Source organism: Crinia signifera, chromosome 6 (genome assembly GCF_055691185.1).
Source record: "Crinia signifera chromosome 6, ASM5569118v1, whole genome shotgun sequence".
Classification (NCBI taxonomy): domain Eukaryota; kingdom Metazoa; phylum Chordata; class Amphibia; order Anura; family Myobatrachidae; genus Crinia; species Crinia signifera.
The window spans coordinates 2,016,851-2,036,221 of record NC_139222.1 but is presented as its reverse complement, the minus strand read 5'-3'; the positions used below and the strand labels follow the sequence as shown (position 1 = coordinate 2,036,221).

At 47.2% G+C, this 19,371-nt stretch overlaps 3 protein-coding genes across 5 annotated transcripts in view; 2 read left to right on the top strand and 1 right to left on the bottom strand.

Annotated features, from left to right (window-relative positions):
* Positions 1-19,371, top strand: part of LOC146009797 (uncharacterized) — a 928,908-nt gene that overhangs the window by 692,776 nt on the left and 216,761 nt on the right. The gene's annotated exons all lie outside the window — the stretch shown is intronic.
* Positions 1-19,371, top strand: part of LOC146009834 (uncharacterized) — a 547,900-nt gene that overhangs the window by 444,786 nt on the left and 83,743 nt on the right. The gene's annotated exons all lie outside the window — the stretch shown is intronic.
* LOC146009800 (uncharacterized) overlaps positions 11,318-19,371 on the bottom strand; it is a 185,381-nt gene continuing 177,327 nt past the window's right edge. For 2 of the 3 annotated variants that reach the window (XM_083150270.1, XM_083150271.1), the window contains exon 7: positions 11,318-15,557. In XM_083150270.1, coding sequence (XP_083006396.1) covers positions 14,605-15,557 — 953 coding nt within the window. In that variant the 3' untranslated portion in view covers positions 11,318-14,604. The remainder of the gene's footprint in view (positions 15,558-19,371) is intronic. The other variant, XM_083150272.1, reaches the window with a different exon arrangement.

Genomic DNA, 19,371 nt, shown 5'->3' with positions numbered 1-19,371 from the left:
GTGGTCAGAAGCTCAGAGACGTCTGTCCTGCACCGTGGTCAGAAGCTCAGAGACGTCTGTCCTGCACCGTGGTCAGAAGCTCAGAGACGTCTGTCCTGCACCGTGGTCAGAAGCTCAGAGACGTCTGTCCTGCACCGTGGTCAGTAGCTCAGAGACGTCTGTCCTGCACCGTGGTCAGAAGCTCAGAGACGTCTGTCCTGCACCGTGGTCAGAAGCTCAGAGACGTCTGTCCTGCACCGTGGTCAGAAGCTCAGAGACGTCTGTCCTGCACCGTGGTCAGAAGCTCAGAGACGTCTGTCCTGCACCGTGGTCAGAAGCTCAGAGACGTCTGTCCTGCACGGTGGTCAGAAGCTCAGAGACGTCTGTCCTGCACCGTGGTCAGAAGCTCAGAGACGTCTGTCCTGCACCGTGGTCAGAAGCTCAGAGACGTCTGTCCTGCACTGTGGTCAGAAGCTCAGAGGATATATCTTTATTACAATCAGATAGCAATTGCAGCATTTTGCAGTGTATTATCCTCTCTATGGCCCTTATTCTGATCGGTGCGGATATATCTGCGTGCGTTCGGCCCGCCGATGTTTTGTGTCTGCGCATGTGCAGAGGCGTCTCTGCGCATGTGCGAGCGGGGCGTACGGCCAAATCCCGCATGATATGTGAACACTCCGAACAGGGGGTGGAGAGGGGCGTGAAGGGCTATTTGGGCTCATTACCATATGCATACGACCCGCGTTTCATGGGCGTTCCCATGAAAACGCTGGGCGTACGTATGGTAATGCGGCGGTGACGCACGTATAGGGAGCGGACATATGACATCGCCGGATGTCAGCTGCCCGCCCAGATCCCTGCTTTTGCACGGAAAAATGTCCGTGTGGTCTGAGGTTGCGGGTGCTGGTGGAGCACTCGGTCCTGCATTCGATGGTCTGCGACCATCGAATGATGGGGGAGGTTCCCTTAGATGGAGGAGGCGTATTCCGTGAAAAATACACGTGCGGTCCGTTCGGACAGCTTCTTACCGCATACGGACGGAGTTGGCGATCCGTATGGAAGGCGGGGTTTCGCACGCACTGTCCTGGCCGCATAATCGGCTCCGGCCGCACCGATCAGAATAAGGGCCTTAAAGCAGTTGGTGAAACAGGGTTTGACCATTGTAAAGAAGTGTTCCTTGATTGTGAGGGAATTGAATCTTTTTTGTTTTCTTTCGCTTTTATTGTAGAAGGTTTAAAGAAGTTTACAGAGGATTCAAGAAGGTTTTTTTCATTTTTGTTGGAGCCATGATCCTATTTGTTCCTCTCCCCTCCTTAGACTTTCTTCCCTTCGGTCTAGTCCCTCATGGTTAGATCTTCTCTGCTCCTTTAAGACGTAGAGATCATCATGTTAAGCTAGATTATGTTTTCCATCTCTCTTAGCAATACATCCTGGTAGGTGTTGGTTCGGACAGTCACTAGATTTATTATTTTTTTCCCCATTATGTCTTGGAGCTGTGGGTCTAACATTGGGATCAAGTTCACCTGGGTTCCCCCACCCACCCTTATTTTTACTGGGCCATTCCAGTTATTTTTGCTGGGGTTAATCCTGTCCACTTTTCTGAGGGATTTACCTTTCTGGGCTATGAGATTTCTTTATATCTAAGCTGAGAGATATACAAGAGCTCCCAGTCTCTCATTGAGCCGGGCAGTGCCTTTCCTCCTCTTAGGTCTCCTTCTCACACAGAGCCCGGTACTTTTGTAGTTTCACAGTGGCAGCCTAAGCTACGTTATCAGCGTAGGCTGCCGCCGTGAAACTACACAAGTAACTACCGTACTGTTTCCGGGAACTGCATCTCCGTCCCCGGGGTCCCTGGCAAGCCTAGTCAGTGCCTCTCTCACACCACCGGCGCCAGCATGATCCCCTCTCTTTGGCGGAGAGGCGCTGCTGGTGCCGGCGGAGAGGCGCTGCTGCGTCTGAGTAGCTGTTGCGGAAGGGTACAGCAACCCTGCCGACGTGGATAGTGGCGGTATGAAAAGGTCAGGAAGACGAGTAACGCTGCGCTCGCCACAGCTGGCGTGGATAGTGGGGGTGTTTCAGGAACACATTCACACCTGCCATGTCATACATCTGAGACAGTAATGACGACATGTGTCATATAATGTACTGATGATTGACTACAATACCGCTGACTGACTACGCTGATTCTGACAGGGACGCTACGCTGATGGCGTCATTGCCGCCGTGAAACTACACAAGTACCCAGAGCCCTCCACAACTGTTCCCAACTCCCCCCTATTCCAAACTGGGGGGGGATGGGGGGCATCAGTATCTCACCTCCAGCGTATGTGCCCAGTCCTGCTGTGTCTCCCTGCCTCCAGCATCCATGCCAAACACCGGCTTCCAGCTCTGCATATGCAAGGGATCAGTGCCATCAGCTTCTGAGCACACAGCCCACTCAGTAACTTGCGGGCAGTGTCTGGGAGGGATGTGCAGGAATCCAGGTCTCCAAATGTGGCTGCAGCTCCCACATTAGACAGGTAGGGTCAGGAGATTCCGCTTCCTGGATCTCTCTTGCTCCCTCCTTCCCATCATGACGTCCTTACCACACCCAGTAACTATTTATTTAATAGAATAAAGTGGTGATAAATATCTGTAATATTGTAATGTACAATGCAATAACTATATATATTTCCTTCAGCCTACGGTGGAATACTGGGACCATGGATATTGGTAGGTTCACTGACCGGCCACCAAGAAGTTAAACTTTTGGAGTGCAGCAGGTAGAGGCACCGCCTCCCCAATACCCATCCTGCCTCAGGCCAGCCACTTTTTGCCATGGTGCTTTAGGAAAGGGCACTTTTTTATATTTTATGGTTTATGTATTCTGGTTGTAGGGGCACTGTTCTCACACAGTATGGCCGTTGTAGAGTTAGAGGCCCCGCTGTCGCCGGGTCTCTGATCTCCATGGCCAGAAGCTCCGGCACCTCCTAAGGCATCCAGAAAGCCACTGTATCTCATTGGAGGCTTCTTGAAGGTAAGCAGAGTCCCATTGGTCCCAGCAGAGGGGCTACGATCACTCAGAAGCCACCACTAGGCCACCAGGAATGTAGCACGGTGGGATGCACTCCCTGGAACGGCTCCGGGCAGAAGTCTGAGTGTCCCATAGCTCAGCCCCCAAACATCAGCGAAGGTCTCTGGGTATAGCTTCCTGCCTTAGGTCACATCTCTCTCTCTCCACACCCCTCCCTCACCCCGTGGTGGGCATTTCCTCACAGAAGAACCAGTCTGCAGGCAGCGGCTGCTTCAAGCGTTGGGGGAGCTGAGCGTTTTCTCATAGGAGAGTCCTTGTGAAAGTGTAATCCTACCTCCATGCCCTGGTGTCAGGTTGTATATTCCCCTTTCGCACGTCATGGTGCTGGTTGCTGGTTTTGTGATGCCTATATTGGGGGGGGGGGGGTTATAATACTACCTCTTTCACACTAGATTGGGGTGGTCTTTTGGGCTAAAACAACTTCTGTTACCTTACAGTAGACACTGCTGTGGTGGGCTCACAGTGTGCAGATACCCAACTCAACAATCCAGTGTACTTCCTGTCATTGACCCCTTTCCTATTTATTGGTCTGGGACAAAAAGAGAAAAAGGACTGCTTTCGGGGGAACGCACTGGAAGAATAGAGTCATAAAATATAGCTTTTAATTCTTTATTATTAACCCCTTCCTGACATTTGACGTATATATACGTCATGGCCGGGATGTACTTCCCGACACATGACGTATATATACGTCATGACTTTAAACTGTCACCGCGTCTAGGGACGCGGTGACAGAGGGACGATGTCTGCTGTCCCTGACAGCAGACATGTCCCAGCATGCCCAGGGGGGGCGGCGATGCCTCCCCCCCGTCGGCGATAGCTGCGATTGGCTGTTCAATGTGAACAGCCAATCGCAGCGTTTTCCTGTGTTACCGGCGAATCAGACGCTCGGTAACACAGGGATCAATCACCGCCGGGTGTGAGGTGGTGTGAGGGGGTCACCGGTGATGACCACACCTCACCCCACCTGCCCCCAAGGCTGTGATTGGTCCGTCGGACCGACGGACCAATCACAGCCATGGCGCGTGATTTAAACTAACGGTGACTGCGCTGCAGACGCCATTCCGGTCTGGAATTGCGTGCAGAGCGGTTACCGTGCCAATCTGTCGTGATATACTGACCTGATCCTTGCCTGATACTTACCTGATCACCGCTGGTAGCGTGCTGCCAGCAGCTGGATGCTTCCTGGATCTTGTGACTTCCTGTGTGCTGCTGCTGCAGTGTCATAGAGTGAGAGATAGTGACAGAGAGTGCTATATTTTGTGTCTGCTGCCCCCCCTTTTGTGCTGATCAGTATATCTGTGCTGATCAGCAACTTTTTTGGGGGTGCAGGTTTTTTTTTTTATATATATACCTGTCAGTTGCACCAAAGGTTGTGCTGCCTGTGCAACTGACTGCTGTCCCCCCTTTTGTGCTGATCAGTATAAATTAACTGATCAGCAACTTTTTGGGGGTGCAGGTTTTTTTTTTATATATATATATATATATATATACCCTGTCAGGTTGCACCCACAGTTGTGTGCCTGCTGCCCCTCACTGCTAATCAGTGTTGCATCACTGATCTGCAGTTGGTTTTTTTTGGAGAGTGCAGTGGGGTTTTGTTTTTACACCCACGTTGCTTTTGTGGGTGTCCTGTGGCCGCTGAGCGCTGATCAGTGACGTACATCACTGAACAGCATTTTTGGCACAGGGTTGATATAATTTTTTTTCTGCAGTTTTTTTAAATTGTTTTTTTTTTTGGAGAGTGCTGTGGTTTATTTTTTTTTAAATTGTTTTTACACCCACGTTGCTTTTGTGGGTGTCCTGTGGCCGCTGAGCGCTGATCAGTGACGTACATCACTGATCAGCATTTTCGGCACAGGGTTGATATAATTTTTTTTCTGCAGTTTTTTTTAATTGTTTTTTTTTTGGAGAGTGCTGTGGTTTATTTTTTTTAAATTGTTTTTACACCCACGTTGCTTTTGTGGGTGTCCTGTGGCCGCTGAGCGCTGATCAGTGACGTACATCACTGATCAGCATTTTCGGCACAGGGTTGATCTATTTTTTATTTTTTTTGGGATCAAATTCCTGTTGCCTTTGAGCGCTGTTCAGTGACGGACGTTACTGACCAACATCTGTGCTCAATTTTTGGCGCAGGACCTTTTTTTTTTTTTTTTTTTTAACCCCTTCAAGGTTGTACCAAAAGCTGCCTTGAAGTTGCTGAGTGACGTACATCACAGATCAGCATTTTTGCCACAGGGTTGATCTAATTATTTTTTTTTTTTATTGGGATCAAATTCCTGTATAAAGTATTTTTTTTTCTGCACTACATACACACTACATACCCCCGTGTTGAAATAAAGTTTGTACCCCCCCTACACTATACACGTGTTGAAACATTACACTTACAGAAACACAAAAATAAAAATGGCATCCCAAATGTCATCCCAGTCATCCAGAAGAATGTATTCAGCGGAGGAGGCATATGCCATGCTTGCCTCTGACACAGCCAGTGATGCAAGCGGGGAATTTGAAGGATTCGTCTTAACCTCATCTTCCTCCTCTAGTGATGAGGGACCCCCTCAAAGATGCCCCCGTAGAGCAGCTGAGACCCCCCCCCCAAATGATTGATCCCGTATGGACCCCACCACCAGACAATTTTGAGCCCCAGGTTCCTGAGTTTTTGGCCATCCCAGGAATCCAATTTGATTCAACAGGTCTCAGAGAAATTGACTTTTTCAAATTATTTTTCTCTGATGATTTTATAAATTTAATGGTGGACCAAAGTAATTTATATGCCCAGCAGTTTATTGCTCAAAACCCCACGTCATCATTTGCTAGGTGGACCCATGTAGATGCAGTAGAGATGATGACGTTTTGGGGTCTGGTGTTACATATGGGCATAGTAAAAAAGCCAGAAATTAGGCAATATTGGAGTACAGATGTTCTGTACAGCACCCCACTTCATCGTATGGCCATGACCCGGACTCGTTTTGAGACAATCCTTAAATTTTTACATTACACCGATAATGCACAGTGCCCACCCAGAGATGATCCCACCTTTGACCGGCTATTTAAAGTCAGGCCGGTCATTGATCATTTCAGTGCCAAATTTGCAGAGATGTACATCCCTGAAAAATTTATTTGTATCGACGAGTCCCTTATACATTTTAAAGGAAGGGTTAAATTCCGCCAGTACCTTCCCAGTAAGAGGGCAAGGTATGGCATAAAAATGTATAAACTGTGTGAAAGCACCTCAGGGTACACCCACAGGTTTAGGGTATATGAAGGGAAGGATTCAAGAATTGAACCGCCAGAATGCCCCCCCTCCCTTGTAGGTGTTAGTGGAAAAATTGTCTGGGATTTAGTGCACCCCTTCCTGGATAAAGGTTATCACCTCTATGTGGATAACTTTTACACTAGCATCCCCCTGTTTAAGGCCCTTGGTTCAAGAGGTACAGCAGCTTGCGGTACTGTGCGCAAGAACCAAAGAGGCCTCCCAAAAACGCACATTGCCCAAGTACTGAGAAGGGGTGAAAGCAGGGCACAATCCACCGAAAATATGTTGTTGGTCAAATATAAGGACAAGAGGGATGTCCTTATACTGACAACAATTCATGGAGACAGTACCACCTCCGTCCCTGTACGAGGTACCAGTACCCACACCTCAAAACCTAATTGTATCCTAGATTACAATAAGTACATGGGCGGAGTGGATCTTTCAGATCAGGTACTGAAGCCGTACAGTGCCCTGCGGAAAACAAAAATCTTACGTGCTATTCCGTTCTACCAGCCAGAGGGGGACATTTATGCACTTTCAAGAGGAAGTCATAAAGGGCCTAATATTTGGGAACCAGCAGGCAGAGGGCCCCAGTACTTCTAGTACTGGCCCCCGTATTGTACCAGGGCAGCATTTTCCTAACGAAATCCCCTCCACTGCAAAAAAGGGCAGGACACAAAAAAGGTGCAAAGTTTGCTATAAAAAGGGAATAAGAAAGGATACTATTTTCCACTGTGAAACTTGCCCCGACAAACCCGGCCTATGTATAAAGGAGTGTTTTAAAATATACCACACATCTATGGATTATTAGGTTCATCATTTCACCGTGCTTCGGGGGTCTTGCTAATGCCACATAGCACCCACCATTCATTCCACCAGAATCTGAGCTGCAAAATCCAAAAATCACTCCTTCCCTTCTGAGTCCTGCCATGCACCCAACTGGTATTTTTTGGTCACATATGAGGCATTGCCATACTCGGGAGAAATTGGGGCACAGATTTTGGGGTGCTTTTTCTCCTTCATACCTTATGAAAATGAAAAATTTTGAGCCAGAACTGCATTTTTGTGTAAAAAAATGTAATTTTTCATTTGCACAGCCCAGTTGTATCAAAATTGGTGAAACCCCTGGGGGTTTGAAATGTACACTATACCCCTAGATGAATTCCCTGAGGGGTGTAGTTTGCAAAATGGGGTCACTTGTGGGGGGGTTCCACTGTATTGGTGCTTTGGGGGTCTTGCTAATGCGACATAGCACCCACCAACATTCCACCAGAATCTGTGCTGCAAAATCCAAATATCACTCCTTCCCTTCTGAGTCCTGCCATTTTTTGGTCACACATGAGGCATTGCCGTACTCGGGAGAAATTGGGGCACAGATTTTGGGGTGCTTTGTCTCCTTCATTCCTTGTGAAAATGAAACATTTTGAGCCAGAACTGCATTTTTGTGTAAAAAATTTAATTTTTCATTTTCACTGCCCAGTTGTACCACAATTGGTGAAACCCCTGGGGGTTTGAAATGTACACTATACCCCTAGTTGAATTCCCTGAGGGGTGTAGTTTGCAAAATGGGGTCACTTGTGGGGGGGTTCCACTGTATTGGTGCTTCGGGGGTCTTGCTAATGCGACATAGCACCCACCAACATTCCACCAGAATCTGTGCTGCAAAATCCAAATATCACTCCTTCCCTTCTGAGTCCTGCCATGCACCCAAATGGTATTTTTTGGTCACATGTGAGGCATTGCCGTACTCGGGAGAAATTGGGGCACAGATTTTGGGGTGCTTTGTCTCCTTCATTCCTTGTGAAAATGAAAAATTTTGAGCCAGAACTGCATTTTTGTGTAAAAAATTAAATTTTTCATTTTCACTGCCCAGTTGTACCACAATTGGTGAAACCCCTGGGGGTTTGAAATGTACACTATACCCCTAGTTGAATTCCCTGAGGGGTGTAGTTTGCAAAATGGGGTCACTTGTGGGGGGGTTCCTATCTTTTAGCATCTTATGGTGCCTAGAAACCTACATGGTGCCTAAAAAATAATCTCATAAAAAGGAGGCTCCAAAATCAAGTAGGTGCTCCTTCTATTATGAAGCCTGTGGTTTGGTCAACGTGCACACTAGGGCCACATATAGGATATTTATGAAAACAAAAGAATTGGGGGAATCAATTTTTAGTCACATTTCTCTAGTAAAATCTACTGTGTTCCTTAGAAAAATGTATTAAAATTGAAAATCTGCAAAAAAAATGAAGTTTTGAAATTTCACCTACACTTTGTTTTAATTCCTGTGAAACACCTAAAGGGTTAACAAACTTCCAAAATGCTGTTTTGAATACTGTGAAGGGTGCAGTTTTTGAAATGGCATCATTTATGGGGGTGTCTCACATACAAGTCCCTCAAAGTCACATCAGAACTGAACTGGTCCCTAAAAAAATCAGTGTTTGAAATTTTCTTGAAAATTTGAGAATTTGATATTCATATTTTAAGCCTCCTAGTGTCCCAAAAAATTAAAAGGAGGTTGAAATAATGATTGAAACATAAAGTAGACATATGGTCTATGTTAGTTATTAACTATTTTGAGTGGTATGATTATTTGTCTCACAAGCAGAAAATTTAACATTTTGCAAATTGCTAAATTTTCAATTTTTTTACGACATTTTGGTATTTTTCACAAAAAAACACAGACTGTATCGACCAAAATTTACCACTAACTTGAAGTACAATGTGTCACGAGAAAACAATCTCAAAATCACTGGGATAAGTAAAAGCAAAAAAAAGTTATCCCCACTTAAGTGATACCTGTCAGATTTGAAAAAAAGGGCTCTGTCAGGAAGGCAAAAACAGGCTGCGGTGGGAAGGGGTTAATAATCCCACAATAAATTTGTTTGGGAATGCAGCGAAAAATTAGAGGTTAAAATATATTGGGACATACAAACATGTACACACTATGTGCTCAAAAAGTAGGAAATACAGTGTTTTTTAAAAAAATACACTTGAATCCTGCCTGAAAAATGCCTGTCAAGTAGTAGCCAGTGATGTAGTGTTATACACAAAGAGATACCCTTAATTGTAGGTTTTGCTGCTATTAGTATGAGAGAGTTTCCTTTACTACCACTTGTGTAGATACCCCATTAGTACTTCATCATATTCCCTGAAGTTGGGTCACAGTAATAATAATTAGACTGTTTCTGTCTGACACCTTTATTGGTGGACAGTCCCTTGGTGCCACCTACTGGTGGTTGACCATAACAGTTTTCAATATAATATTTCACTGTGATTGTCTCATAACTTGTCTTTTGGTGCCACCTGCTGGTGGTTGACCAAAATAGGTTGGACTTGGTCTCAGACTTGATTTTTACAGTGGTCTGCTGATTTTACTGGGGATCACAAGGGAAAAATGAAAAGGAAACAGGAGTTTTATTATTTCTCATATTAACATTGTTTTAGAGCAAGTGACAAAAATACAAGTAGTTGGATAGTATAAGATTTCACAATGTCTTAGGGTTTCTCAGATTGTGTTTGGAGCGCTCAGGTAGGCATTTCATACTGAGGGATGGGATTTGAATTATCCCCTATTGATCAGTTCAGTAGCCACAAACACCCATGTGAGGTTGTTTCTACCTGTTTCACCTTTGGTGTTATCTATCAACACCTAGGTGGTCTTGTGGCGCCCTATTATACTAACATCACAATTATCAACATTTTTAAGCTAACAGGCATGTCAGACAGTGGGTATTAGCCAACGCAAGCGTTTCGCTGACTTTTCAGCTTTTTCAAGGCCCATTTTTTGGTCTGTAAGATTCTGTGTCTCTGTAATGTAAGGGTGGCCCCAAACCTTCCCAAAGGGGTAGATGAACCTCTGGGCTACATGCTTATACCTGTACTGTGTGCACAGAAATGTTTTCATGCGCCTCTAGAGACAAGATGGTGTTTGGGATCGCTGTTCTGTGGACACATCTCGTGACGAGCTCCCAGGTCACTCTGCTCTGGGTGAGCCTGACTGGGCTGATTCCCTAGCACAAACTACTTAACTGCACAACTTGCAGTGTCATGGCCTTCGCAATCCGTTCCTACAGGGGACCCTGCTACATCTCAGGTACAATCAGAACCATCCTGGCTTCAAGGAATGTCTCAGTCTGTACAGGGCTTCAAATTTTCAACAGACTTTAGAGACTTCTGCTAGACACAGAACCCTGCCTTGGTTTTCAGTTATTCTGGATCAGTCCAAGGATTCAGACTCAGAGAAATTTTTTTTCACAAGATTAGGGGTCCATACTTTCTGAAGCGGAGGAACCTCAACAGCATGAGGAGCATATGATACTTTCCAGGATTGATGCACTGGTCTTGGCGGTTAGAGGTGTACTGCAGACTCTGACCCCACCCCCCCTCCTTCCCAAACTCACATTTTTAAACGGAAAAAGAACATGCCATGGCCTTTCCCCCCCTCCACAGTTAGAGAACCCTTTTAAGGATGCATGGAAGCACCCAATTAAAATATTTATTCTTACTAAGAGTTTTATAGATTTCGATCCCATGGTGATAGAAAAGTTTGGGAATCCCCACCACTGGTGGACATGCATATTGCCCGTCTAGTCCGTTCTTCTACCCTCTCCATCCTTGAGGTCACTTCCTTTAAGGAACCAATTCTAATGCAGGGCTGCACTGCATCCTGCCTTTGCATCTGCCTGGGGGGGGGGGTTTACTAAGATGGGACGTCTATTTAACATGGGATGTTGCTATGGGAACTGAATCAGATCTATTTATTTAGCACCTTCTAGAAGGTAATAGATAGTATCTGATTGGTTGCCCATAGCAACATCGCATGTGAAATCATAATAATTAGTGGTACTTCTTTACTTTCACGGCGCCAGCATGGCGCCGCGCGTACTTCCAGGTTACGCTCGCCACAAACTAAGTAAAAAAACCGAAGTTAACGCCATGCCAACATGGATAGTTCATACCTCCACTATCCATGTTGGCATGGAGTTGATTTTAATTAGCGTAGCGAGCCACCGAGCCCGCAAGGGGACTCTGACGCGCGGCGCCATGCTGGCGCCGCGAAAGTACAGAAGTACCTAATTAGTAAATGTCCCCTCGGGTGTCCTTGGCCATATGGGGTTGGCTAGATGCTCTCGCTGATCTGATCTTATGGTGCAGATAACAACCAGGAAGCAAACACCGACCTAGGTGAGGCAGCTTCAGACTCTGGTACATTTGCTTTGAAGGTCTCAGCTGCCTTGGTTGTGGCCAGGCGTGCCTTATGGACCCATTCTTGTTGAGCTAACAGTGAGTCCAAGAAGGCATTAGAGGCCCTCCCTTTTGCAGGTGAGGTCCTCTTTGGTGCTGAATTGGATAAGATCATTTCAGCATCTAAAAACTTCATTTTGCCCTCTTTATTACATGTGTCCTCAAAAAAAGGCTAGAGGTCCATCCTCATGGTTCCCACCTGCAATAGTCCAAGGGTTGTCAACCCTGATCTGGAAATCTACAAGCCCCAAAGCAGCCTGAAAACCATCAGGGCCTGTGGGCCCTGATGGTTTCCTGTACCAGGCAGACACTTCCATGGTGGGTGGCCATCTTCTTCTCTTTGCAGACGTTTAGGCAAGCACCACAGTAGACACTTCAATGCTGGACATGATTTGAAGAGGTTACACCCTCTGCCAAGGCTTTGGCTCTTCACAGGGCAATCTACTCCCTCTCTTGTCAGCAAGGGTAATAGAACCACTGCCCATTCTTTAAAGGGTGACAGGGTTCTATTCCAACCTTTTTCTCATCTCAGTCTGATCAGACGGCTTTTTCTTTGGCCTATCCTGAACCTTCAGACTCGTTTCTTTCGAGTATTGGATGGAGTCCCTGAGACATGATGGTGACTTATCAACCACCAGGGGAGGCACATTTAGTTGGACAGTGATGCAGGAGGTGTCCCTAAGAGAAGTTTCTGCAAATAATGTCTGCTGTAAACATTCCCATCCTGCTGATGGCCGACTTTCTGATCAGGCAGGATGTGCTCTTTGCAGAGCGTGCTCTCCTGATGGAAGTTGCCATGTCTGCCTCTCGTCACAACCCCAAGTTTCCTCATTATGGAGCTCACACAAGGGATCCAGGAGTGTTTCTAGTAGACAACCTAGCAGGTTTACGCTATATTATATCTGCTTCCTCCAATGAACATACAGTGGGTATTTTGTAGCCTCTTAAATTCATCATATAAATGGCTGGATACTTTCTATATTTCAATAAAATAAATTTGTTCCTCAAAATCTGGCATGAAGGGATTGTCCCGACCCCCCCCCCCCCCAATATAAAAAAATAAATAAAAAAAATCAGTTCCCAAAATTGACAGAAGTTTAAAAACTATTACTGGATAACAAATATAACTTTGCATGAGCTCGACGAGTGAAGTTGTGATGAATTATTTGCTTTCAAAGACTTGTTTTACCTTCAACTACTGGTACCGTAATGGGGTCTGCACTGACCCTAGAATATGCACGCGCATCCATGAAATTTTACCTGAATATTTTCTTTGCTTCATTATTGAATTTCCATTTTATGTTTTATTGGTTATTTATTAACAGTTTCTTATATAAAATTGTTGGTCTTTGAAATTGGAAATGGTGATAAAACAAACTGGGTAGTTACAGACAAACTGGTAGGGGGGCCCTGTTCACAAGCTCACACTGTATAAGGAAATAGAAGTGTGATACAGAAGGACGGGTGTTATTTTTTGCATAATAGTCACCAGATTGCAAAGATTCTGGGTGGGCTGTATGATACAGTGACCCAGCAATGGAAGGATGGAAAGTATGAGAGAATAAGTGAGGACTGTACAGATGGGATGTGAATGGATAGAAAAAGATTATGAAGCTTATGTGGCTGGGTCTCGAATATGATAAACTGCCTAAAGAGGTTAGTTTTCAGGGAACATTCAGGGATTAGAGACTTATTCATAGGTGCAGCCCAAAGAAAGTCCTATGAGATACTATAAGAAAAGAGATGTACATTGGCGCTGTCAGGTTTATGGCCATGTGTGTAAGTAAAAGCATTTTATGTTGAATACGGTAGAACACAGGTAACCAATGGAGGGACTGACAGAGCAAATCCGGAGACGATGAACATCTGGTGAGGAAGATCAGCCTCGCAGCTGCATTCAGCATGGACTGTAGTGGTGAGAGTCTGTATTGGGGAAGACCAGTAATGAGACTATTTCAATAACCAATGCGGGAGATGATGAGAGCAGGGATTAGAGCAGTGGTCGCCAACATATCCAGGTGGCTCGACCACTCTGCAGCTGCACACCAATCCATCCCTTAATCCGCCAATGCCGCTTCTATCCTGAGGGGAAGAGAGTGCATTGCGCGTCTCTCCATCCCCTCATGTCACTGGGCTGTCAGCCAATCAGAGCTCCCGGGCTGGTAGCCAATTAGGAGCCAGCCCACAAGCTTTGATTGACAGAGTGAGGGGAAGGAGAGACACATGATGTGCTGTGCTCTCCTCCCCTCAGGGAAGCAGCAGCGGCGGCCTCCAGCAGGGACACAGGACTGTCCTCTCCCATGGAACATTGGAGGCATACCTGACACTGTGGGGACATACTTAGCAGTGGGATACCTGGTGCTGTGGGGGCATACCTGTTTCTGGCACTGTGGGAGCATGTGTGTATCTGGCACTGCACTATTGGGGGCCTATGTGTATCACACCCCCATTTTCAATGTCTGCACTCCATGTGACTACAGCCCTTAAGAGGGCTGACCATGCCCCCATAGCGGAAAAAATGGGGGATGTGGCCTCGCAGGAGTACCATGTTAGTAGGTGATCCCCCAAATTTCGGGCGCATGCCTTCGACGCGTACAGATGTCCCTTCTCCCCTGCCTCCAGTGTTGGGACGTATGTAAGCGGCATTTTGGACGTTGCAGTGTATGGCATAATGTGTCTGGAGCATTGCGGTGTGTGGCATAATGTGTCAGGGGCATTTTTTGGTTATTAGGCAGATTTTTTATTTTAGTAGCTCTTCGTTGCGCTTTATTTTGTCACAAGTAGCTCATGGCCCAAAAAGGTTGGAGACCACTGGATTAGAGTGTTAGCAGTGTCCTGTGTAAGGTATGGTCATCTTCCTTATCTGGGACGGGGGTGAACTGTATATTTCTGATATACAGATTCTCTCTCAGTCAGCGTTGGAGCTCGCCACAATGCCCCCGCTGGCGAGCGCAGGTGGTGAGGCGCTCCATCTAACAAGGACCTGCGAGCATCTCTCACACACACACGTTCCAGTTTCCAGGTGATGCGATACATGCCCGTCTCCGCTTCAGGTAGATGGCGTTGATCGACGGGAAGCTCTGACGGAAGGGGACGCGCGAACGCCTCCCCTCCCGGTGGCTGGCGGTCCGACCGCCAGACCCACGCTGAATGAAGGCGGCTCCATCTGTACATTTTTGGGAGGTTTATGCCATAGTGGTTTCTTCCCTGTGTGACGTCTATGATGTGTAACAAGATTTGATTTATGAGAAAAACATTTCCCACACTCAGAACATAAAAATGGCCTCTCACCTGTGTGAGACCTTTCGTGTGAAACAAGCTCTGATCGCTGATTAAAACCTTTCCCACACTCAGAGCATGTATGTGGCCTCTCACCTGCGTGACGTTTCTTATGTCTAGAAAGATCTGATTTAGATGTAAAACATTTCCCACACTCAGAGCATGGAAATGGTTTCTCACCTGTGTGACTTCTCTGATGTATAACAAGACTTGAATTCCGTATAAAACATTTCCCACAATCAGAGCATGGAAATGGCTTCTCACCTGTGTGGTTTCTCTGGTGTGTAACAAGATGTGCTTTCTGTGTAAAACATTTCCCACACTCTGAGCATATATAAGGTTTCTCACCTGTGTGACTTTTCCAATGTCTTACAAGATTTGATTTAGATGTACAACATTTCCCACACTCAGAACATGGATAACGTTTCCCTCCTGACTTAGCTGGTTGATGATTAATGAGTGGTGTGTTCTGTTGAACATCTATAGAGCAGGTATATACTTTATCTACTGTCGGACCTGTAATAGGTGTAACAATAACTGGGATATCAGCAGAACACTGGGCGTGATTAGAGGGATCACATGGTATATCTGCACTGGGAGGTACTGGGTGTATAATAGGGGTGTTGGGGTTTTGTCCTGGAGAACCGCGTGTGACATCTTCTATGTTACCATCTAGAGATAAGAGATGTCTGGCTGAGATATTCCTTCTGTTACATCCATCTGCTGGGAATATAATAATATATGTCACTATTCACATTACAGCCATCAGCAGCACATAGTATAACACTAAGAGATATGATATACACCAGAGAGTGCGGGGAGGAGACTGGTCAGATCTCTGGGCTGGTAACACACAGTGACATGATGTGAGGGGAGAGCAGGAGTATAATAGGGTCTGATGGCACCTGATGTATGAGATACACCAGAGAGTGCGGGGAGGAGACTGGTCAGATCTCTGGGCTGGTAACACACAGTGACATGATGTGAGGGGGAGAGCAGGAGTATAATAGGGGCTGATGGCTGCTGATGTATGAGATACACCAGAGAGTGCAGGGAGGAGACTGGTCAGATCTCTGGGCTGGTAACACACAGTGACATGATGTAAGGAGGAGAGCAGGAGTATAATAGGGGCTGATGGCTCCTGATGTATGAGATACACCAGAGAGTGCGGGGAGGAGACTGGTCAGATCTCTGGGCTGGTAACACACAGTGACATTATGTGAGGGGGAGAACAGGAGTATAATAGGGGCTGATGGCTCCTGATGTATGAGATACACCAGAGAGTGCGGGAGGAGACTGGTCAGATCTCTGGGCTGGTAACACACAGTGACATGATGTGAGGGGAGAGCAGGAGTATAATAGGGGCTGATGGCTCCTGATGTATGAGATACACCAGAGAGTGCGGGGAGGAGACTGGTCAGATCTCTGGGCTGGTAACACACAGTGACATGATGTGAGGGGGAGAGCAGGAGTATAATAGGGGCTGATGACTCCTGATGTATGAGATACACCAGAGAGTGCGGGGAGGAGACTGGTCAGATCTCTGGGCTGGTAACACACAGTGACATGATGTGAGGAGGAGAGCAGGAGTATAATAGGGGCTGATGGCTCCTGATGTATGAGATACACCAGAGACTGCGGGGAGGAGACTGGTCAGATCTCTGGGCTGGGAACACACAGTGACATGATGTGAGGGGGAGAGCAGGAGTATAATAGGGGCTGATGACTCCTGATGTATGAGATACACCAGAGAGTGCGGGGAGGAGACTGGTCAGATCTCTGGGCTGGTAACAAACAGTGACATGATGTGAGGGGGAGAGCAGGAGTATAATAGGGGCTGATGGCACCTGATGTATGAAATACACCAGAGAGTGCGGGGAGGAGACTGGTCAGATCTCTGGGCTGGTAACACACAGTGACATGATGTGAGGGGGAGAGCAGGAGTATAATAGGGGCTGATGGCTCCTGATGTATGAGATACACCAGAGACTGCGGGGAGGAGACTGGTCAGATCTCTGGGCTGGGAACACACAGTGACAGGATGTGAGGGGGAGAGCAGGAGTATAATAGGGGCTGATGGCTCCTGATGTATGAGATACACCAGAGAGTGCGGGGAGGAGACTGGTCAGATCTCTGGGCTGGTAACACACAGTGACATGATGTGAGGGGGAGAGCAGGAGTATAATAGGGGCTGATGGCTTCTGATGTATGAGATACACCAGAGAGTGTGGGGAGGAGACTGGTCAGATCTCTGGTAACACACAGTGACATGATGTGAGGGGGAGAGCAGGAGTATAATAGGGGCTGATGTATGAGATACACCAGAGAGTGCGGGGAGGAGACTGGCCAGATCTCTGGGCTGGTAACACACAGTGACAGGATGTGAGGGGGAGAGCAGGAGTATAATAGGGGCTGATGGCTCCTGATGTATGAGATACACCAGAGAGTGTGGGGAGGAGACTGGTCAGGTCTCTGGGCTGGTAACACACAGTGACATGATGTGAGGGGGAGAGCAGGAGTATAATAGGGGCTGATGGCTCCTGATGTATGAGATACACCAGAGAGTGCGGGGAGGAGACTGGTCATATCTCTGGGCTGGTAACACACAGTGACATGATGTAAGGGGGAGAGCAGGAGTATAATAGGGGCTGATGGCTCCTGATGTATGAGATACACCAGAGAGTGCGGGTAGGAGACTGGTCAGATCTCTGGGCTGGTAACACAGTGACATGATGTGAGGGGGAGAGCAGGAGTATAATAGGGGCTGATGGCTCCTGATGTATGAGGTACACCAGAGAGTGTGGGGAGGAGACTGGTCAGATCTCTGGGCTGGTAACACACAGTGACATGATGTGAGGGGGAGAGCAGGAGTATAATAGGGGCTGATGGCTCCTGATGTATGAGGTACACCAGAGAGTGCGGGGAGGAGACTGGTCAGATCTCTGGACTGGTAACTAACAGTGACATGATGTGAGGGGAGAGCAGGAGTATAATAGGGGCTGATGGCTCCTGATGTATGAGATACACCAGAGAGTGCGGGGAGGAGACTGGTCAGATCTCTGGGCTGGTAACACACAGTGACATGATGTGAGGGGGAGAGCAGGAGTATAATAGGGGCTGATGGCTCCTGATGTATGAGATACACCAGAGAGTGCAGGGAGGAGACTGGTCAGATCTCTGGGCTGGTAACACACAGTGACATGATGTGAGGGGGAGAGCAGGAGTATAATAAGGGCTGATGGCTCCTGATGTATGAGATACACCAGAGAGTGCGGGGAGGAGACTGGTCAGATATCTGGGCTGGTAACACACAGCGACATGATGTGAGGGGGAGAGCAGGAGTATAATAGGGGCTGATGTTACCTGATGTATGAGATACACCAGAAAGTGTGCGGGGAGGAGACTGGTCAGATCTCTGGGCTGGTAACACACAGTGACAGGATGTGAGGGGGAGAGCAGGAGTATAATAGGGGCTGATGTTACCTGATGTATGAGATACACCAGAAAGTGTGCGGGGAGGAGACTGGTCAGATCTCTGGGCTGGTAACACACAGTGACAGGATGTGAGGGGAGAGCAGGAGTATAATAGGGGCTGATGGCTCCTGATGTATGAGATACACCAGAGTGCGGGGAGGAGACTGGTCAGATCTCTGTGCTGGTAACAAATAGTGACATGATGTGAGGGGGAGAGCAGGAGTATAATAGGAGCTGATGGCTCCTGATGTATGAGATACACCAGAGAGTGCGGGGAGGAGACTGGTCAGATCTCTGGGCTGGTAACACAGTGACATGATGTGAGGGGGAGAGCAGGAGTATAATAGAGGCCGATGGCTCCTGATGTATGAGATACACCAGAGAGTGTGGGGAGGAGACTGGTCAGATTACTGGGCTGGTAACACACAGCGACATGATGTGAGGGGGAGAGCAGGAGTATAATAAGGGCTGATGGCTGCTGATGTATGAGATACACCAGAAAGTGTGCGGGGAGGAGACTGGTCAGATCTCTGGGCTGGTAACACACAGTGACATGATGTGAGGGGGAGAGCAGGAGTATAATAGGGGCCGATGGCTCCTGATGTATGAGATACACCAGAGAGTGTGGGGAGGAGACTGGTCAGATTACTGGGCTGGTAACACACTGCGACATGATGTGAGGGGGAGAGCAGGAGTATAATAAGGGCTGATGGCTGCTGATGTATGAGATACACCAGAAAGTGTGCGGGGAGGAGACTGGTCAGATCTCTGGGCTGGTAACACACAGTGACAGGATGTGAGGGGAGAGCAGGAGTATAATAGGGGCTGATGGCTCCTGATGTATGAGATACACCAGAGTGCGGGGAGGAGACTGGTCAGATCTCTGTGCTGGTAACACACAGTGACATGATGTGAGGGGGAGAGCAGGAGTATAATAGGAGCTGATGGCTCCTGATGTATGAGATACACCAGAGAGTGCGGGGAGGAGACTGGTCAGATCTCTGGGCTGGTAACACACAGCGACATGATGTGAGGGGGAGAGCAGGAGTATAATAAGGGCTGA